The 15,664-nt window shown below is 40.1% G+C and overlaps 1 protein-coding gene across 4 annotated transcripts in view; it reads right to left on the bottom strand.

The window, feature by feature from the left end:
• The window catches only part of LOC122777535 (microphthalmia-associated transcription factor-like), a 33,305-nt gene that overhangs the window by 5,513 nt on the left and 12,128 nt on the right, over window positions 1-15,664 (bottom strand). For 2 of the 4 annotated variants that reach the window (XM_044038832.1, XM_044038833.1), the window contains exons 2-4: window positions 15,076-15,316; window positions 413-628; window positions 214-309 (exon numbers count right to left, since the gene is read on the bottom strand). In XM_044038832.1, coding sequence (XP_043894767.1) covers window positions 214-309; window positions 413-628; window positions 15,076-15,316 — 553 coding nt within the window. The remainder of the gene's footprint in view (window positions 1-213; window positions 310-412; window positions 629-15,075; window positions 15,317-15,664) is intronic. The other 2 variants (XM_044038834.1, XM_044038835.1) reach the window with 1 other exon arrangement.

Raw genomic sequence — 15,664 nt, 5'->3', positions numbered from 1 at the left:
AACAAAGAAATCAATAAAAATTAGGCTTGTGCCACCATTTCCAGGTTTGGTAAACACTGGTCAACATTCTTCTTATTTTCTGACATTTTATGGACCAAACAACTACTTGATTAAGAGAAAATAATCCTTAGTAGCAGCCAGATATTGAACATCTGTTATATTATTAGACACATCTAATGCCTCCCTGTGACAGCAGAGCACACAGCGTCATACCGTGTTAGCCATCTGAAGTCCTGGGTCCATCAGATTGAGGATATCGTCACTGTAACTGGACTCCAGACTGATGATGTCATCAATGACATCATCCATCTGAAACAAAAGCGCAAGATGAGCTTAACGGACAACGACAGGATCACAAAAAAAAAAAACCAAAACAAACAAGCGAGCCACAATCCTCCAGTGAACCAGTCACCTCTTTCTCGCAGTTAGAGTTCAGGGTCAGTAAGGCCATAGGGCTGTTGGGGGCGCTGTTGCCTGGCCCTGGCGGCATGCCCCCGTGGTCAGAGGACTGGTTGGGGCAGGGCAAGCTCAACACCTGAGAACCGAGCTTTCCCAGATACTGCTTCACCTGCTGCTGCTGGGAGCGCTGGATGTGGTATTTGGTTGGGTTCTCCAGGTGAGTTTGCACCTGGTGGTGGTAGGAGACAGGAAGGAGAAGGCAACAGGGCGTTGTAAGAAACAATCGATGGAACATTTACATGTAACAGACTGCGGGAGACACAATACTTCGGACAGCCTGTGGCCAAGTGGAAAGGGAACTTGGCTTGTCGCCGGTTCAAGTCCCCACCAGGTCGAACGGGCTGGGGTACCCCTGAGCAAGGTACCCAACCCCCATTGCTCCCCGGGCGCTACTCAGTGTGGCAGCCCACTGCTCCTAATTCTAGGATGGGTCAAAATGCAGAGAATAATTTCCCTAAGGGGATTAATAAAGTATCTAAAATTAAAAAAAATAATAAATTAAAATACAAGATACTTCATAGGGTGCATATCACTCCTGTGACCTTGCATAAAATAAATTGCTCATTCTCTTCCTTATGCATTAACTGCCACACTCTGATAGGGGATCATACTTTCATTGCTTCTGGGAATGTAAGTGAATTTCCAGGTTCTGTTCATTCATTTCACAAGAAAACAGTGGAATTGCTGCAGTTGTTTTTGTCCCATTATTGTCAGCATGAATAACGGTCTTACTGAAATACTATATGGCTGTCTGGGGTGGGGTTTTCAGTGTTGTGTTGTTGGTTCATTGTTAACTCAATAAAAAGTATGGAGATGCATGGTTGGCCACATCAATGAGATGGAAAATATGTCCACTATTTGGAATGCAGCATGTGTTTTCAGCACGACTTTTGATACCCAGGCCAAAGAAGTAGGTCAAACTGGACTTTGTCCATCCAAATAAGTTTAGAATCTCATGAATCTTGAAGTCATTTACAGTATAAAGAAAAGCAGCACTGTAATCTATTTCCTTTGGATATTTTTCTTAGTTTAATGCATTCATTAATTCAGTCATGTCTGCAGCTTCCAGGTTTTTGGTTGCATAAGCACAGCCCCAAAAGCTCGTTGGGGAAAACAGTTCTGGCTTCTTTCTCACATATATTAAGCATTTTTAGACGCTGCACGTGTGAACAGCCGCTCAGGAATGTGTTGATTACAGATGGGGCAGCTTATTATAAAATGCATAATTTAATTATGCACTTTGGTCAAATCTGACAGTTCATTTACTGCAACTATGTTGTACTTGTCAAATTTGTATTTGAGTTGTTTTGGATAAACAATAAGCTCTCATAAATGTAGGCTTTTTTTTCACAAGATTAAAAATAAAAATCTAAATATACCTCAAAGTCTTGCCAGTTCCTTTTTGTTGCCCCCCACAGTGCTGACTAAAATATTAAATGAACCTGACACAGATTGAATGTGTGATGCACAATACTGTTATTCTGTCAAGTTGTTTTCTCAAAGAGTCTGTTACATTTCCTTTCAGCAAACGCTAACGAGAAGAGAAACCCGGTTCTAAAAAAGACATCCACTAAAGTCTATTAAAAGTGAAAGAGAGACTCAAAAGTTACAATAAACAACTGAAAAGAAAGGGGGAACAGAAATACCCTCAAAGCTCTCCAACAACCTCAAATCCCTGCTTTGATTTACATAATCACAAAACCCTCAGAGATGTTTCCTCTCTGCAACACAGACCCAAACTGAGAAAGGAACCAGGGACATGCTTATATCAGGTAGGTCAATCAGCCTCAGCTGTGTTTCTCTCACTGGTTAACTCAAGCTAATCAGCCCCAGCTGTGGCCCACTGACCACAGGTGCAACCATTGATTGTCCAAACAAAAGAAAATGCCTTAGAATACTTGCCATTTCATTTCCAAATCCATGCACATTCTCCCCAGTTAAAGATAAACTTGATTTCTCTGAGTTATTAATCCCCACACAGCATTAATGTAGGCAGACAAACAAACTTCAGACACAGTGTTTGTCAAGGTTGAAGCACATTTTAACTGGGGCAGCACCTCTGAGTGTATTTTTAAACCTTCCTGTGTTTTGCCAGATTTTTTTTTTCCTCTTCCTTTTTTGATGCATAAGAGATTTGAAAACTATATTATACTATAGCTCTCCACAAAATATACATGAATCAGCACTATTACTGACTAAGATGTACAAGCCAACAAACAAGCTATATTTCCCCCCCCCACAAACAAAAATAAGAACATCTTAAACATACCTCATAATGGTGATATCCTTGAAGCATCTCAAACATCATTCCCTGTTTACTATTTATAATGCCAAAAATAAACAAAAAAGTTCACACTTCCACTGTGTTCGACTGCTGTCTGAACTGTTAAGTGCTATAGCTGCTTCCTTCTTGGCTGCATTTACAGACTAAGTTTGCAAGTACGAGACACATGCAGCTGATCTTTTTAAAAGGCAGGAAAAGTAATTAGTGATGCATGTCAACGCATCACAGTATAAGACAATGAGCCTTTTCAAATGTGTGTTGTTTTATGTAAAATCTGAATTTATTCCTTTATGGTGTATCACTTGATGTAAGGACATGCTTCTTACAATTAGCGCCTTTGTTTGGCACAACCACCTCTTTCCCCAAACTTGCTTGGGGCTGTTTCTTTAAAAAAAAAAAAAACAACCCTGAGGATTCTTACCATGTGTTCTGGCTCGACACATGCAGAACAAAGAATAAAGTCTTTCTCATTCGTGTTTGTCTGCAGCTCGTCTTTATTTGACATTATTAATCAGGTAAGAATGGGCATACTGTGTCTAAAAGCCAATGAATAACGACCAGTTTGGCCATTTGTTTTTAACGAGTGTGTCTGTTCTGGCAGCAAGAAGACCCGGGTTCAAGACCATGAAGACCATGAACAAGGGCCTTATAGTGCATGGAGTTTGCATGTTCTCCCTGTGTGTGTGCATGGGTTTTCTCTGGGTTCTCCAGTTTCCTGGACTGGCGACCTGTCCAGGGTGTCCCCCGCCTATTGGCACCTGAGATTGGCACCAGCGACCCTCGTGTGGAGGATAAAGCGGTAGAGGATGGATGGTGTCTGTTCTGGTGAAGTCCTAAATGTGAGGGTTCACTGTCAGAGTCACAGGTTTTTTGACATTTCCTCTGCTTCTTGGAACACAACACAGTTGACATTATGTGGTTGCAAAAGGGTTGACATTTATGGTTATTAGTTATTAGTAACTGAGGTGAATTATTGGAAAAAGCAAACCAAAGGCGGAGCACTGATGCTCACGTCACTGTTGTAGTAATTACCATGTAATCTAACATAAACCCCGATTTGTTATCGAGCCATGCAACATTTATACAATGAGACTTTAGTGTAAACTAGTTTAGCACTTATTTTATTCGTAAAACACGTCTGTTCAAACCATCGTTAAATGAGTTCACACAATGCTGCCTAAGTCTATCAGCTCCACGCGACTCTCTGTGTTTCTCAGTATAGCATAGTGTAACAACCTTGTGTCACCCGGACGGCGGCATTCCTGTGCTGCACAGAGGAAGTGAGACGGCTGCATATGGGTTGGAGTATTTGGGTTGGACTGAAAACATAAAGATGGGTCCACGTAAAGTTTCAGAAGCGAACTTTACTGCCAGTCATTCAGCAGTTTGATGCGATAAATCATAGTTTCTTTTCAGGGGAAACTAAACAGACCAAGAATAAAAATGCTTTATAGGTTTGTGAAGGTGGTCACTGCTTCATATTGACTATGTTTACATGGACAGCAATATTCCAATATTAACCTGATTACCTATTAACTGCCACATAAACAGTATTTTCTTAATACAGACATAAAAATGATGACACCCTATTGGAGTTTACAGTGGGCATGATGTAATCCAAGACATAATTGTACTGTGCTCTGTAAAATAGAAACAGGAATATTTTATTCTATAATATTCTATTGTCTGAGGAGATTTGTTACTTTACTTTATCTGCAATGCATAAGTCTTTATTATGCCCACTACTTGAAAAAATATAATATAATCTGATTAAAGCTCTGACATGTCTACATGATGAGACAAAGATTGAAATATACTAGGTCAAGTTGTCGGGAAATGCAGTTTTCATGGCAGACTAACGTCTCCAAATAAAGCAGTTACCACATTTAAAGACATAAACATTTGACACAAAACCAAACCCGATTAAATTAGTGAAGGTTAATATCGTTGTTGTGTGTGTGTGTTGGGTACCCGGGGGTAATCACGTGAGGTACATTACCATATGTTATCCCGCAGGTATGACTGAGATCCCCTTAGGCTGTAAATCATCACTACAGGGTCGTAAAGCTCAAACCAGTGAAGAGGAGCATATTCTACAGCACAACAATGACTCATTAAGAACCATGAGCTGTGCTTTGTGTGAATGAATGAGTTCAGTAAAGGGTTGTTCACTAATGGACTCACTTTTAGTGACATTTTTTATGTTTATTATCAGTTTCCGTCAACAACTTAAGTTACTCTAACCACTGATCTTGAGGATCACTGAACATGTTGTGAATCATAACTTGATTGCAGATCATTTTGAGGGAAATATATGTTGTTGTACAGCCATGGTATCTATAAGTAGATCTATATCTATGATCTACTAAAAGAACAATTATTACTCAAAGAGGACATGTTATGCTTATATTGCATTATCTAGGTTTTTTTTGTGAATGTACAAAGATCTCTCTCTCACTCTCTCAGTTGCTAACATTTTCCCAGAAAACAGCCAGTCCGCAAGGTAGTGACATCACAATGTCACAATTCAAGTCTGAGATAGCTACAACTTCATTTTGACTATCTGAAAATTAATTCAAGATATCAAAAAGGGACAACGCAGATATATTTAATTGAGGATCATTAAAAGATATCTTGAACTTGAATTATGACTGGTCATAATGGTGTTGTAGATCTGAAACCTGAATTGTCTATATCTATAATGGCAATGGCAAAAGTGATGTCATTCTGACTAGTGAAAACTGAATGGTAGATATCTATAACTGTAGTTTTGACTAGTAACAATGACGTTGCAGGTATCGGTAGTCTTTCTACCACTTGCCATAGGCATCACCCCCAAGACTATAGAAACTGTGTTATTAAATGACAACAAGTTGAAAAAGCCAATGGTCTAAATTTATTTTGTCTGTGCGTAGTTGCTACTGGATTTTCTGGATTTGTGTGGCCAAGTACGATATCATCTGTAGATACTAAGCTGCAGTGTAACTGTTAGCCTCAGCGAACATGCGATATGACATTATAGTTAAGTGTTTTTGGTGCATTTGATTAACCTAATGTCCACTTTTCCCAAAAATTATAAAAGTTGTGATAATCTTAAAATACTGAGAAGTTGTCAGCTATGGAGGTGGTGTATATCAGTAACCTGACACATAAAATTATGCTACTGTTGGGGCCTAGTGCTAGCTGCTAAAACCAGGGCTTGATACTGGACCAGGCACTAGCAGTCAGTTGTTTATGTAGTTGACCTATCTGCTTTACCAATGCTAGCATAAATTATCCTGCTGTTTATGTCTTGGAGGCACAAATACAAGCTGAATAGCGTCCATTGTTGATGTAGTTCACTGGTCTGCAGTAAAAACGTCAGTATCTGATATTCATTCTCAGTCAATGGGCATGAGACTGCCTCCATGTGCTGGAAGCAGCGTGCAAACATTTGTGGTGACAAAAGACACTGGAGCACAGGGTTGGCACCCATTTTGTAAAATACAGATTTGTTCCATACAGTGCATCCGGAAAGTATTCACAGCGCTTCACTTTTTCCACATTTTGTTATTTTACAGCCTTATTCCAAAATGGATTAAGTTAATTTTTTTCCCTCAAAATTCACCCCATAATGACAACGTGAACATTTTTTTTTACATGTTTGCAAATGTATTAAAAACAAAAAAACTGAGAAATCACATGTACATCGGTATTCACTGCCTTTGCCATGAAGCTCAAAATTGAGCTCAGGTGCATTCTGTTTCCACTGATCATCCTTGAGATGTTTCTGCAGCTTCATTGGAGTCCACCTGTGGTAAATTCAGTTGGCTGGACATGATTTGGAAAGGCACACACCTGTCTATATAAGGTCCCACAGTTGACAGTGCATGTCAGAGAACAAACCAAGCATTAAATCAAAGGAATTGTCTGTAGACCACCGAGACAGGATTGTTTTGAGGCACAAATCTGGGGAAGGTTATAGAAATATTTCTGCTGCTTTGAAGGTCCCAATGAGTACAGTGGCCTCCATCATCCGTAAGTGGAAGAAGTTCGGAACCACCAGGACTCTTCCTAGAGCTGGCCGGCCATCTAAACTGAGCGATTTGGGGAGAAGGGCCTTAGTCAGGGAGTTGACCAGGAACCCGATGGTCACTCTGTCAGAGCTCCAGAGGTCCTCTGTGGAGAGAGGAGAACCTTCCAGAAGGACAACCATCTCTGCAGCAATCCACCAATCAGGCCTGTATGGTAGAGTGGCCAGACGGAAGCCACTCCTTAGTAAAAGGCACATGACAGCCCGCCTGGAGTTTGCCAAAAGGCACCTGAAGGACTCTCAGATCATGAGAAACAAAATTCTCTGGTCTGATGAGACAAAGATTGAACTCTTTGGTGTGAATTCCTGGTATCACATTTGGAGGTAACCAGGTACTGCTCATCACCACGCCAATACCACCCCTACAGTAAAGCATGGCAGTGGCAGCATCATGGTGTGGGGTTATTTTTCAGTGGCCGGAACTGGGAGACTCGTCTGGATAGAGGGAAAGGGAAATGAGTGCAGCAATGTACAGACACATCCTGGATGTTCAACCTGCTCCAGAGTGCTCTTGACCTCAGATTGGGCCGAAGGTTCATCTTTCAGCAGGACGACGAGCCAAAGGACCCAGCCAAGATAGGAGGAGTGGCTTCAGGACAACTCTGTGAATGTCGTTGAGTGGCCCAGCCAGAGCCCAGACTTGAATCCGGGCTTTTCACATCTCTGGAGAGATCTGAAAATGACTGTGCACCGACGCTTCCCATCCAACCGGATGGAGCTTGACAGATGCTGCAAAGAGGAATGGGCATCTGTCCAAACATAGGTGTGCCAAGCTTGTGGCATCATATTCAAAAAGACTTGAGGCTGTAATTGCTGGCAAAGGTGCATCAACAAAGTATTGAGCAAAGGCTGTGAATACCTATGTCATGTGATTTCTCAGTTTGTTTGTTTTTATTAAATTTGCAAAAAAAAACATTGTCATTATGGGGTATTGTGTGTAGAATTTTGAGGTAAAAAATGTATTTAATCCATTTTGGAATAAGGCGCTGTGAATACTTTCCGGATGCACTTATGTGTTTATTACAGATTTATCCACTAATGAAGTCTGCACAATTTGTAGGAGGTAAAATAAAATCCTCCTCCTGCTATCAGGCACTCTTTATCTGTCATTACCTTACTATAACAAAAAATGGGCTTTTAATTGATCATCTGATTGACTGACTGCGAGTCCTGTATATCGTAGCAACGGAGACATGGCGAGATGTAAAGGTAAAACATCAGGATACTGATCAAGTAAAAAAAAATTCGCTAAATATAATAAAATGAAGTTACATAGAAATACGATTGTAAAACAGCAGAAAAATTATATTTTACTCAACTTTGAAAGTGTGTAGTGTGTGGGGGCCTATGTACAGGTACATAGGGGAAGGCAGGTGCAATGTTTGAACAGTATAACTGAGTACAAAATGAATTTTATTCATTCATTCCTTTGTTATTTTCTTATAAGGAAGTTGGCAACCCTACTGGAGCAATATCCAGTTCGGGAACATTTCAACTTTTAATCCTTCTCAAGTTGTGACCTAAATTAAAAGTAAATACCTTAATATGAGTATAATATGTCTTTCCAAGCAAAGTTGTCCATATTTTTTATTTTATACTCCGTTGCTTTGTGGTTAATCTAATTTTTCCTGCCTAGTGATATTTTTTACAACGTAATTGCTAAGCCTTAACCAGTGAATAAGACACTAGGCAAGGAGGCCAACAGACCGCCGAACTTTCTGACACTTGCTGACTGAGAGCATGCTGCAGCTGTATTCCCTCACCTGCCTGGTGCTGACCATCCCCATGTCCACCTCCCCCATTGAGCAGTCTTACTTGGCTCTGAAGTGAATCAAGACGCACCCCAGAATCAGTACCGGACAGGATCGCCTGGGAGCTTTGGTACTGATGTCCATAGAGAAAGGACTTCTTTTGGAGGTCAAGTCAAAGGACAAACTTTACTACGCTGCCACCGCCCACTTCACAAAGAAAGACCGATGAATGGATTTCATTTTCACATAAGGTAGGCCTATGTTGTAAGCCACTTAGTGCCGGGGACAATAACCATAGCATATTTCATTACAATATGCACTGTATTACAGTATATTGAGTGGCTCTGACACTCCTATTAGGGAAAAGGAAAAATAATACATACACATACAAAAAACTGAGAACCTGTGGAAGGTTCCGTCGCAAGTCCTCTCCCCGGTCGCTGTGTGGACTGTGCCACACAGGGAAACTGAGGGCCGATACCCGCCGGCCGAGGTGGGATCCCGGAGGGGCCAGGCACACCGCACTTGACTGTATCTTAAAAAATAGTGTTTGTATTACCAGCTTGTGCATTTGAAATTGTATTGTAGTTTCAGGATGCTCTTGAATTTATTTCTCAATGTATGTATGGTCGGTGTCAGCAGCGTCACGTGGTGGCCTCATTTTATATTTCCAGATTTTGGCTATGTTTGCATTGAGCATGTTTATATAATTTCAACTATGTTGCCATAATGGTCTCCAGATTTATGAAGTTAAGGTTGAGAATGTATCTTGTTGCGGGGAATGTTATTGTTGTTTAACGCTTTCAATTCATCATACTGTTGTTTTTTTCCGTGATTATTTATTTTCTCGGCAATGATGTCTGAGGTGAAGGCCCAGCTGTAGTGCCCACGGTTCGCCACTGCAGTGTAATACACATGTAGTAATATTGGCACTGTTAAGTGCTGGCCAGTAAATACAGCATGAAGCCGTGGAAAGTGGCGAAGTACATCTACTCATATACTGTGCTTAATATAGGTTCATGCACTCACTACATATTTTTAATTACTTTGAGACAGCTATGTGTCATTTTTTGAAATCCTATTAATCCATCTCACAGCTGTAATGACTTCCAGATACATTTTACAGTAAATACATGTCAGATCATTTTGTAGATTAAATAGTTGTCCCTTGTAAAAAAGCCAGACCAGGTTAATGTCTGTTGTCATGTTTCATACCTATATCTATGACTTAACAGCTGCTCCATCAAAAAGTGATTTCAGCAGGTATAAGAAAGATGAAATATGAAATATTTCATAAAACGTTAGAAACAAGTTTTCGTCTTTCCTCTTCTGATAATCAACTGTGTATTTTAAAATGACACAATAATTTAAAATGAATGATCTTGGTCCTTTTCTTACCATTGACTCTGATTCTCACAAATGTGCAGTGAAGATTACTATAAAAAGAAATAAATTAAATGCATTAAATGTATGGATGATTGAGTGCATTATGACATTGTCATATAGTGGTTAGCACTGTTGCTTTGCAGCAAAAAAGCCAGGTTTGCTGCAAGAAAAACTGCATGGAACTTGCATTCTCTCTCTCTCTCTGTTTTCTCCGGTTTCCTCCCACAGTCCTCTAAACTCGCAGGGGTTAACTGGATACGCTAAAAAACTGCCTGTAGGCGTAAGTTTGAGAGTGTTTGAGAATGGTTGTTTGTCTCTGTGTGTTCGCCAGTCCAGGGTGCACCAAGCCTTTAGCCCTATGTCAGCTGGGATTGGCTCCAGCAACCTTGCGACCCTCATGTGGAAGATGGAGTGGTAGACAATGTGTGGATGCTTGAGTTTGGGCCAAAAATGTTTTGTGAGGTCAAACTGAACTGGACCTTTGGCTATAAAATTCTAATCTGTTCATGTTTTATCCAAATTGTTTCGTCCAATGAAATTCCTTCAGGGTGTTACTGACACATGATGTTTACCAGAGAGGAGGTCACTTGGCCACTTGACGTTTTATCTTTACCCTTTACTCCCTTCCAAGTGTAAACTCCCTCTGAATGCCTGAGATGTCACAGTCCCAGCGCCACAAAGCCTTCTGAAGCCTCAGCAAACTTCACCTTTGATCTTAAAATCAAATCAATTCATCCTTGAGTTCAGGTGAATGTTAGTACCAAACGAAAAGAGGTTCTGGATTCAAGAGAACTGGACAGATGACAACCAGTAAACAAAATGCTTCAGGTGAAGTCTGCCAGTGGCGCAGAAGCATAAAAAAGGGATTACTATAGGAGCTCCACGCAACTGTCCCTCACACTCCTCCTGCACTAAGAATAGAAACAACAAGGTCAGTGAGTGCATTATGTGCACATGACAACGTCAAAGGTCCCCCATTAAAGAAAACAATTACAGTATGCACAGAGGCAACAGTTGGTCTTTACAAGTCCTGAATTCATCTTTCCACTGATGACCTTTGAAATAAGGTCATAGTTTTGTAATAGTTCTGTTTTGTTGTGATTTGGAATTTCAACTCAATATAGTAATTATCACTTTTCATTCACTTGCATTTTTATGGGGCATTATTTCACTGAAAGTAGCCTTTAGTAATTATCATTAGCAAGCTATTACGCGGCATTATTGAAGTATTACTTCCTTATTACGACACAATTACCATTGTTATTTCAATGCCTGACACTACATAAGAAATAAGATGTCATTACCATAATATTGCCTCCCTATTCCAAACAATATCGCCATACTATTACCATGATATTATTGTCATTTCTTTTGTCTAATCTGACAATTATATGAGTATATTTTAGTTTTGGACAAATGGTCAGATGAAACAATTTAAAGACATTGTTCAAGGCTTAATCCGATAGTAGTTACTAAAACTAAACTATAAATACTAAAACTATAAATGAAGAAAGAAACCTTAGGACTGATCAGAGATGAAAACTATAAGCTGCTGCTCCCTTTTCTGTTCATCATTTGTTTGTAATAATTTTGTCTAAACCATTCATCACAGTTTTATGACATTTTATCGCCCGAACAATGTACTTTTAAACGGACAAAGTATCAGTTGAATAATTGATTACAAAAAATATAAACAAGCATAAGTCACAGCTCCAAACTGTAGAAAATGTTAGTTTTGTCTTTACAATAAAATGGGAAACTGTGTTTTTTTCCCCGAAGCTTGTTTATGTCCTCAGGGTTTTCCTAAATTATCACACATAATAACATTATCTTGCGAGCCTGAACTACAGACATGAAGTTGGAACATTTTTGACCTTATGATGTTATGATGAACTGGTCTGATAGTCAAAGTATCTGATTGTAAGTATAAGAAACGAATAAGCCTCAAACTTTATTTTGCTCAACTTCACAACAAACGGTTCTCTTTCTAAAAACACTCACAGCATCTGCAGCCACAGCACAACAAGACATCCCGTTGTTTATCCGTGTCTTTTAGCTACAAACAGACAAGGCAGACACACTGAAGGAGAACGCGAGGGGAGAGCTGAGTGACAAACGCCGATGTGTATTTTTATTTTTTACTTGTGTGCTCGAGGCGCTCCATCGTGGTCCTACCAAGATATATGAACAAGAATGCCCCCATTAGCTCTGCAGACGAGAAGAATGGGCCACTTTGTCTCACGGTTAAGCTGTTAACGTGCACAACGAGGGACTTGGACACAACAACTGTGATGCTAATGTGAGCAGGCTACATCTGACGAGTGTGTGGTCTCCTTGCCTCTGATATATTGTCCTGTTATTACACAAACAGAGTTTGATAAATAACCACCAGAATACAAATGTTATGATACAGCTGTTGATATAACACATCGTGCTGAGGGATTTACTACACAGCCAATTCAGAAAGAGAATACCCAAACTGCATTGAAGACATTTACAGCCCTCCCTCACATCCTGGTCACATGATGGTCATGGTGGACATCTTTCTTTATAACATGCTGCCTGTGCTAAGTGAAGCATTTGCATCACAGTGAATAAGTCAGTTAGTTGCCTTTTTTCTCTTTCAAACATCCAATCCAATGATTTAGCCTATTCTCTGTTGGAGAATAGGTGCCTGACAATGTTGTTTGCAGTTTCCTGCTGCTTTAATAGCGAAGAAACGAATCACATATTCCTGCAACTGAAATAATTTTACTTTATTGGCCTGTGTTGACAGAAATATGAAGCTGCACTGTGCAAACTGAACGGTTTTTGCACAAGATTTCGCCAAATTACAGATCACATTTTAAATAAATGCCCCATGTAGCATCCTTGTACTTTCTGATGGTCACAAGCTTGCATTTTGTGCAAGGTTGAAGAGTAATTTGCTCTTTTCATGGCACTGTAAATCCTTTGAGGGGGAAAGAAAAAAAAAACCCTTTTAGGAAGTTATCCTACATAAATTTCAAAGCAGTGTTTTTTTTTTACCATGGAATGAAAGCAGTGGGGGCTAATTACGAGCATTCTTCACTGAATTAGTGATCGGTGTGTGGTAAGGCTGTGCTTGCCTTTGTCTTGATCCCTAAACTGATCCTTTACTTATTCCTCAGAAGGTCAGAGGTCACTTGGTTAATTAAGGGCCCAATCAGTCTTTAGATAAACTCATCTGAGCTTAATGTTTGCACTTTTTGAGGTCCAGCAGCTCTGCCTGGTACCCATGAGCTTTGTGTGGACTGTGCTAATCTACCCACAGACAGGGGAGCTGGTTAACCCAGCTCAACAGCGCCAAGCTGGAATGGCCTTTTCATTTGAGGACTTCAGTCAAAGAAGAATGTCTGTAAGCTCTCGCCAAAGTCGAGAAACTACTCTCACTTGATGTATTGTACATCGGTTCAGGGTGGGGGCGTCCTGAACCTCTCAAAGAGCAGCAGATTATGGAGAGTAAGTAATGTTTATGCTGGGTGAGGCGGGCAGAGTGTTCAAGGGATATACTGTCCATGCCACACATGTCCAGTGTGATGAAAGTGTGGCTGAGCAAGTGACCATGAAATCCATGAATGTGGATTTAGTTTCTAAGAGAAATGACTCACAATAGCTCCAAATTTAAACTTTGATGTATTGTCTGATTGTTTCCAATGAGGAGTCTAAAAATGTATGGCGATTATATTGCGATCTGTACACACACAGCTGTGAAATTTACTGCAGTATCATCTGATATGACTCTCTAAATACGTAGTAGGGCTGAATGATTTAGAATAAATATCTAATTATGATTATTTTGACTGAAATTGTGATTGCAATATGATGTGCGATATCAGAGGGAATGGTACTTTGTCCTTAATTATTCACATTTTCCTTTGAATATTTTAAATGATTGCTGTGTAATATTTGTGCAGATGTATGAGAAACAAATATGTTTCCTTCAGTCTGTAGAATGTGATGTGTACAGGTCAGGACAATATTTGATCTAAAATGGTAATTTGACACACATTTTCGCTTTAAGAAATATTGTGCATCCTGCGATTAATTGTTAGATTGATTGTTCAGGCCTAATACGTACATAGATTTCTTGAACTGTTTAAAATGTATTAACCAGTCGTCACTAATATCATACGGTTGTAAAAAAATTCCTTTAAAGTTCACTTTTTTGATAACAAATTCGATCACAAAGAGATAAAAAAGTGTAGTGAGTGTATCACTTCCTTAGACAAATACAAATGCTCAAAAACATGAAAATGCAAGTAAGAGAAATAAGCATTTTTTTCCCTGTACACTATGGCAACTTTGTAATTATGTAAAAGTCACATTTTCCTTCAAAAAAAAAAGACATAACTGAAATGGAAGAATCCCAACACCGTTAAAAAAAACTTAAAATTCCTTATAAAAAGAGTTCATTTATGCTGAAAATCCAAGAGTCAATGTAAATCGTACACAGAATAGAACTTTACAACACTAAGTTCCAAAACACACATCTGCGAGCTCAGTGCCACACAGCACAGCACAACTCAACACATTTCTGTTGCCATTTCGTTAAAATGAACACATTTTCATGCATAAGACAAACACAGGGAAAAACTCACCAGCCGTGCCTCGTTAAAATGTACCTTCATTCAGTCTCTACTCCTACAGAAAACAGCCCCTAAACAGTCTGCTGTCCTTTGGACTGCCAGGGAATCAAAGCTATGAAAAGATGTGAATGTAGCTGAGCAAATAGGATTAAAGATGGCTAAATCCAAATGGCTGGAAGCACAGCATGCATTAAAGAGGAATTCTCTCAGGAAACATAATCCCCATATACGCAGTTTAACACACTTCACTCACTCCTGTGCTTTTTTTTTTTTTACACACACAGTCGTAGAAAATCTTGATTGCCTGTCTGTGCACACATGAGTCAATAGAATCTATGAATATAGCTCAGCCTGGATCATTTAGTCCACTGCTGCTGCTGTGGTGACACATGCAACTTCTAATTTTAAGAGCTGGAAACTTTACACATAACTGTAAAAATACAATTCTTTTACATCCTGATAACACAATCTCTGTTCTTCCCTTTGCAACTTTGGAACACAACCAATGTTGCTTACCTTCAGCACCTCCATCGGCACCTGTGCAGCAGGCGGCAAACTGACGGGGACAGTGACGTTGATGGCGGGGGTCTGGGACGCTGTGGTTTGTGGGTACTGGGCGGCCTGCTGTCTCTGCTGCTCCCGCCGCTCCTGCTCCTGGAGCTGCTCCCGCATCAGCTGTTGCCGCAGCAGGATGCGTGATGTCATGGCTGAGGAGCTCAGCGGGGGCTTGGAGGAGCCATGCTGGTCCGATGGGCTGCTGCCGAGATGAGAGAGAGAGATGCCAGATGAATGAGCAGAGATAGAGAGAGTGAGGTGGGAGGCGGGTTGTCAAAAGAGAAAAGAAAAGTGGGGATTGGAGAGGTAAAAAAGAAACAGCGATAGCCCGAGAGAGGGTAGAGACAGGTCAGACGAGGAAAGAGAGGTCAAGCAAGAGAGACAAGAAAAGGGTAGAGGAGGATGGAGGGAAAGCAGGTTAATATGATGAAAGGAAACTGGCTGATCAAAAGGAACATCTTAACTGTTGCTAATTTACAAACTGATTTCATTTCAGCCATTTTTAAGCTTCTCAAGTATGAGATTAGGGCTGGGCAATAATTCATTAACA

Source organism: Solea senegalensis, linkage group LG11 (genome assembly GCF_019176455.1).
Source record: "Solea senegalensis isolate Sse05_10M linkage group LG11, IFAPA_SoseM_1, whole genome shotgun sequence".
Classification (NCBI taxonomy): Eukaryota; Metazoa; Chordata; class Actinopteri; order Pleuronectiformes; family Soleidae; genus Solea; species Solea senegalensis.
Note: the sequence above shows the minus strand (reverse complement) of the source record. Positions and strands in the feature narration are given on the sequence as shown.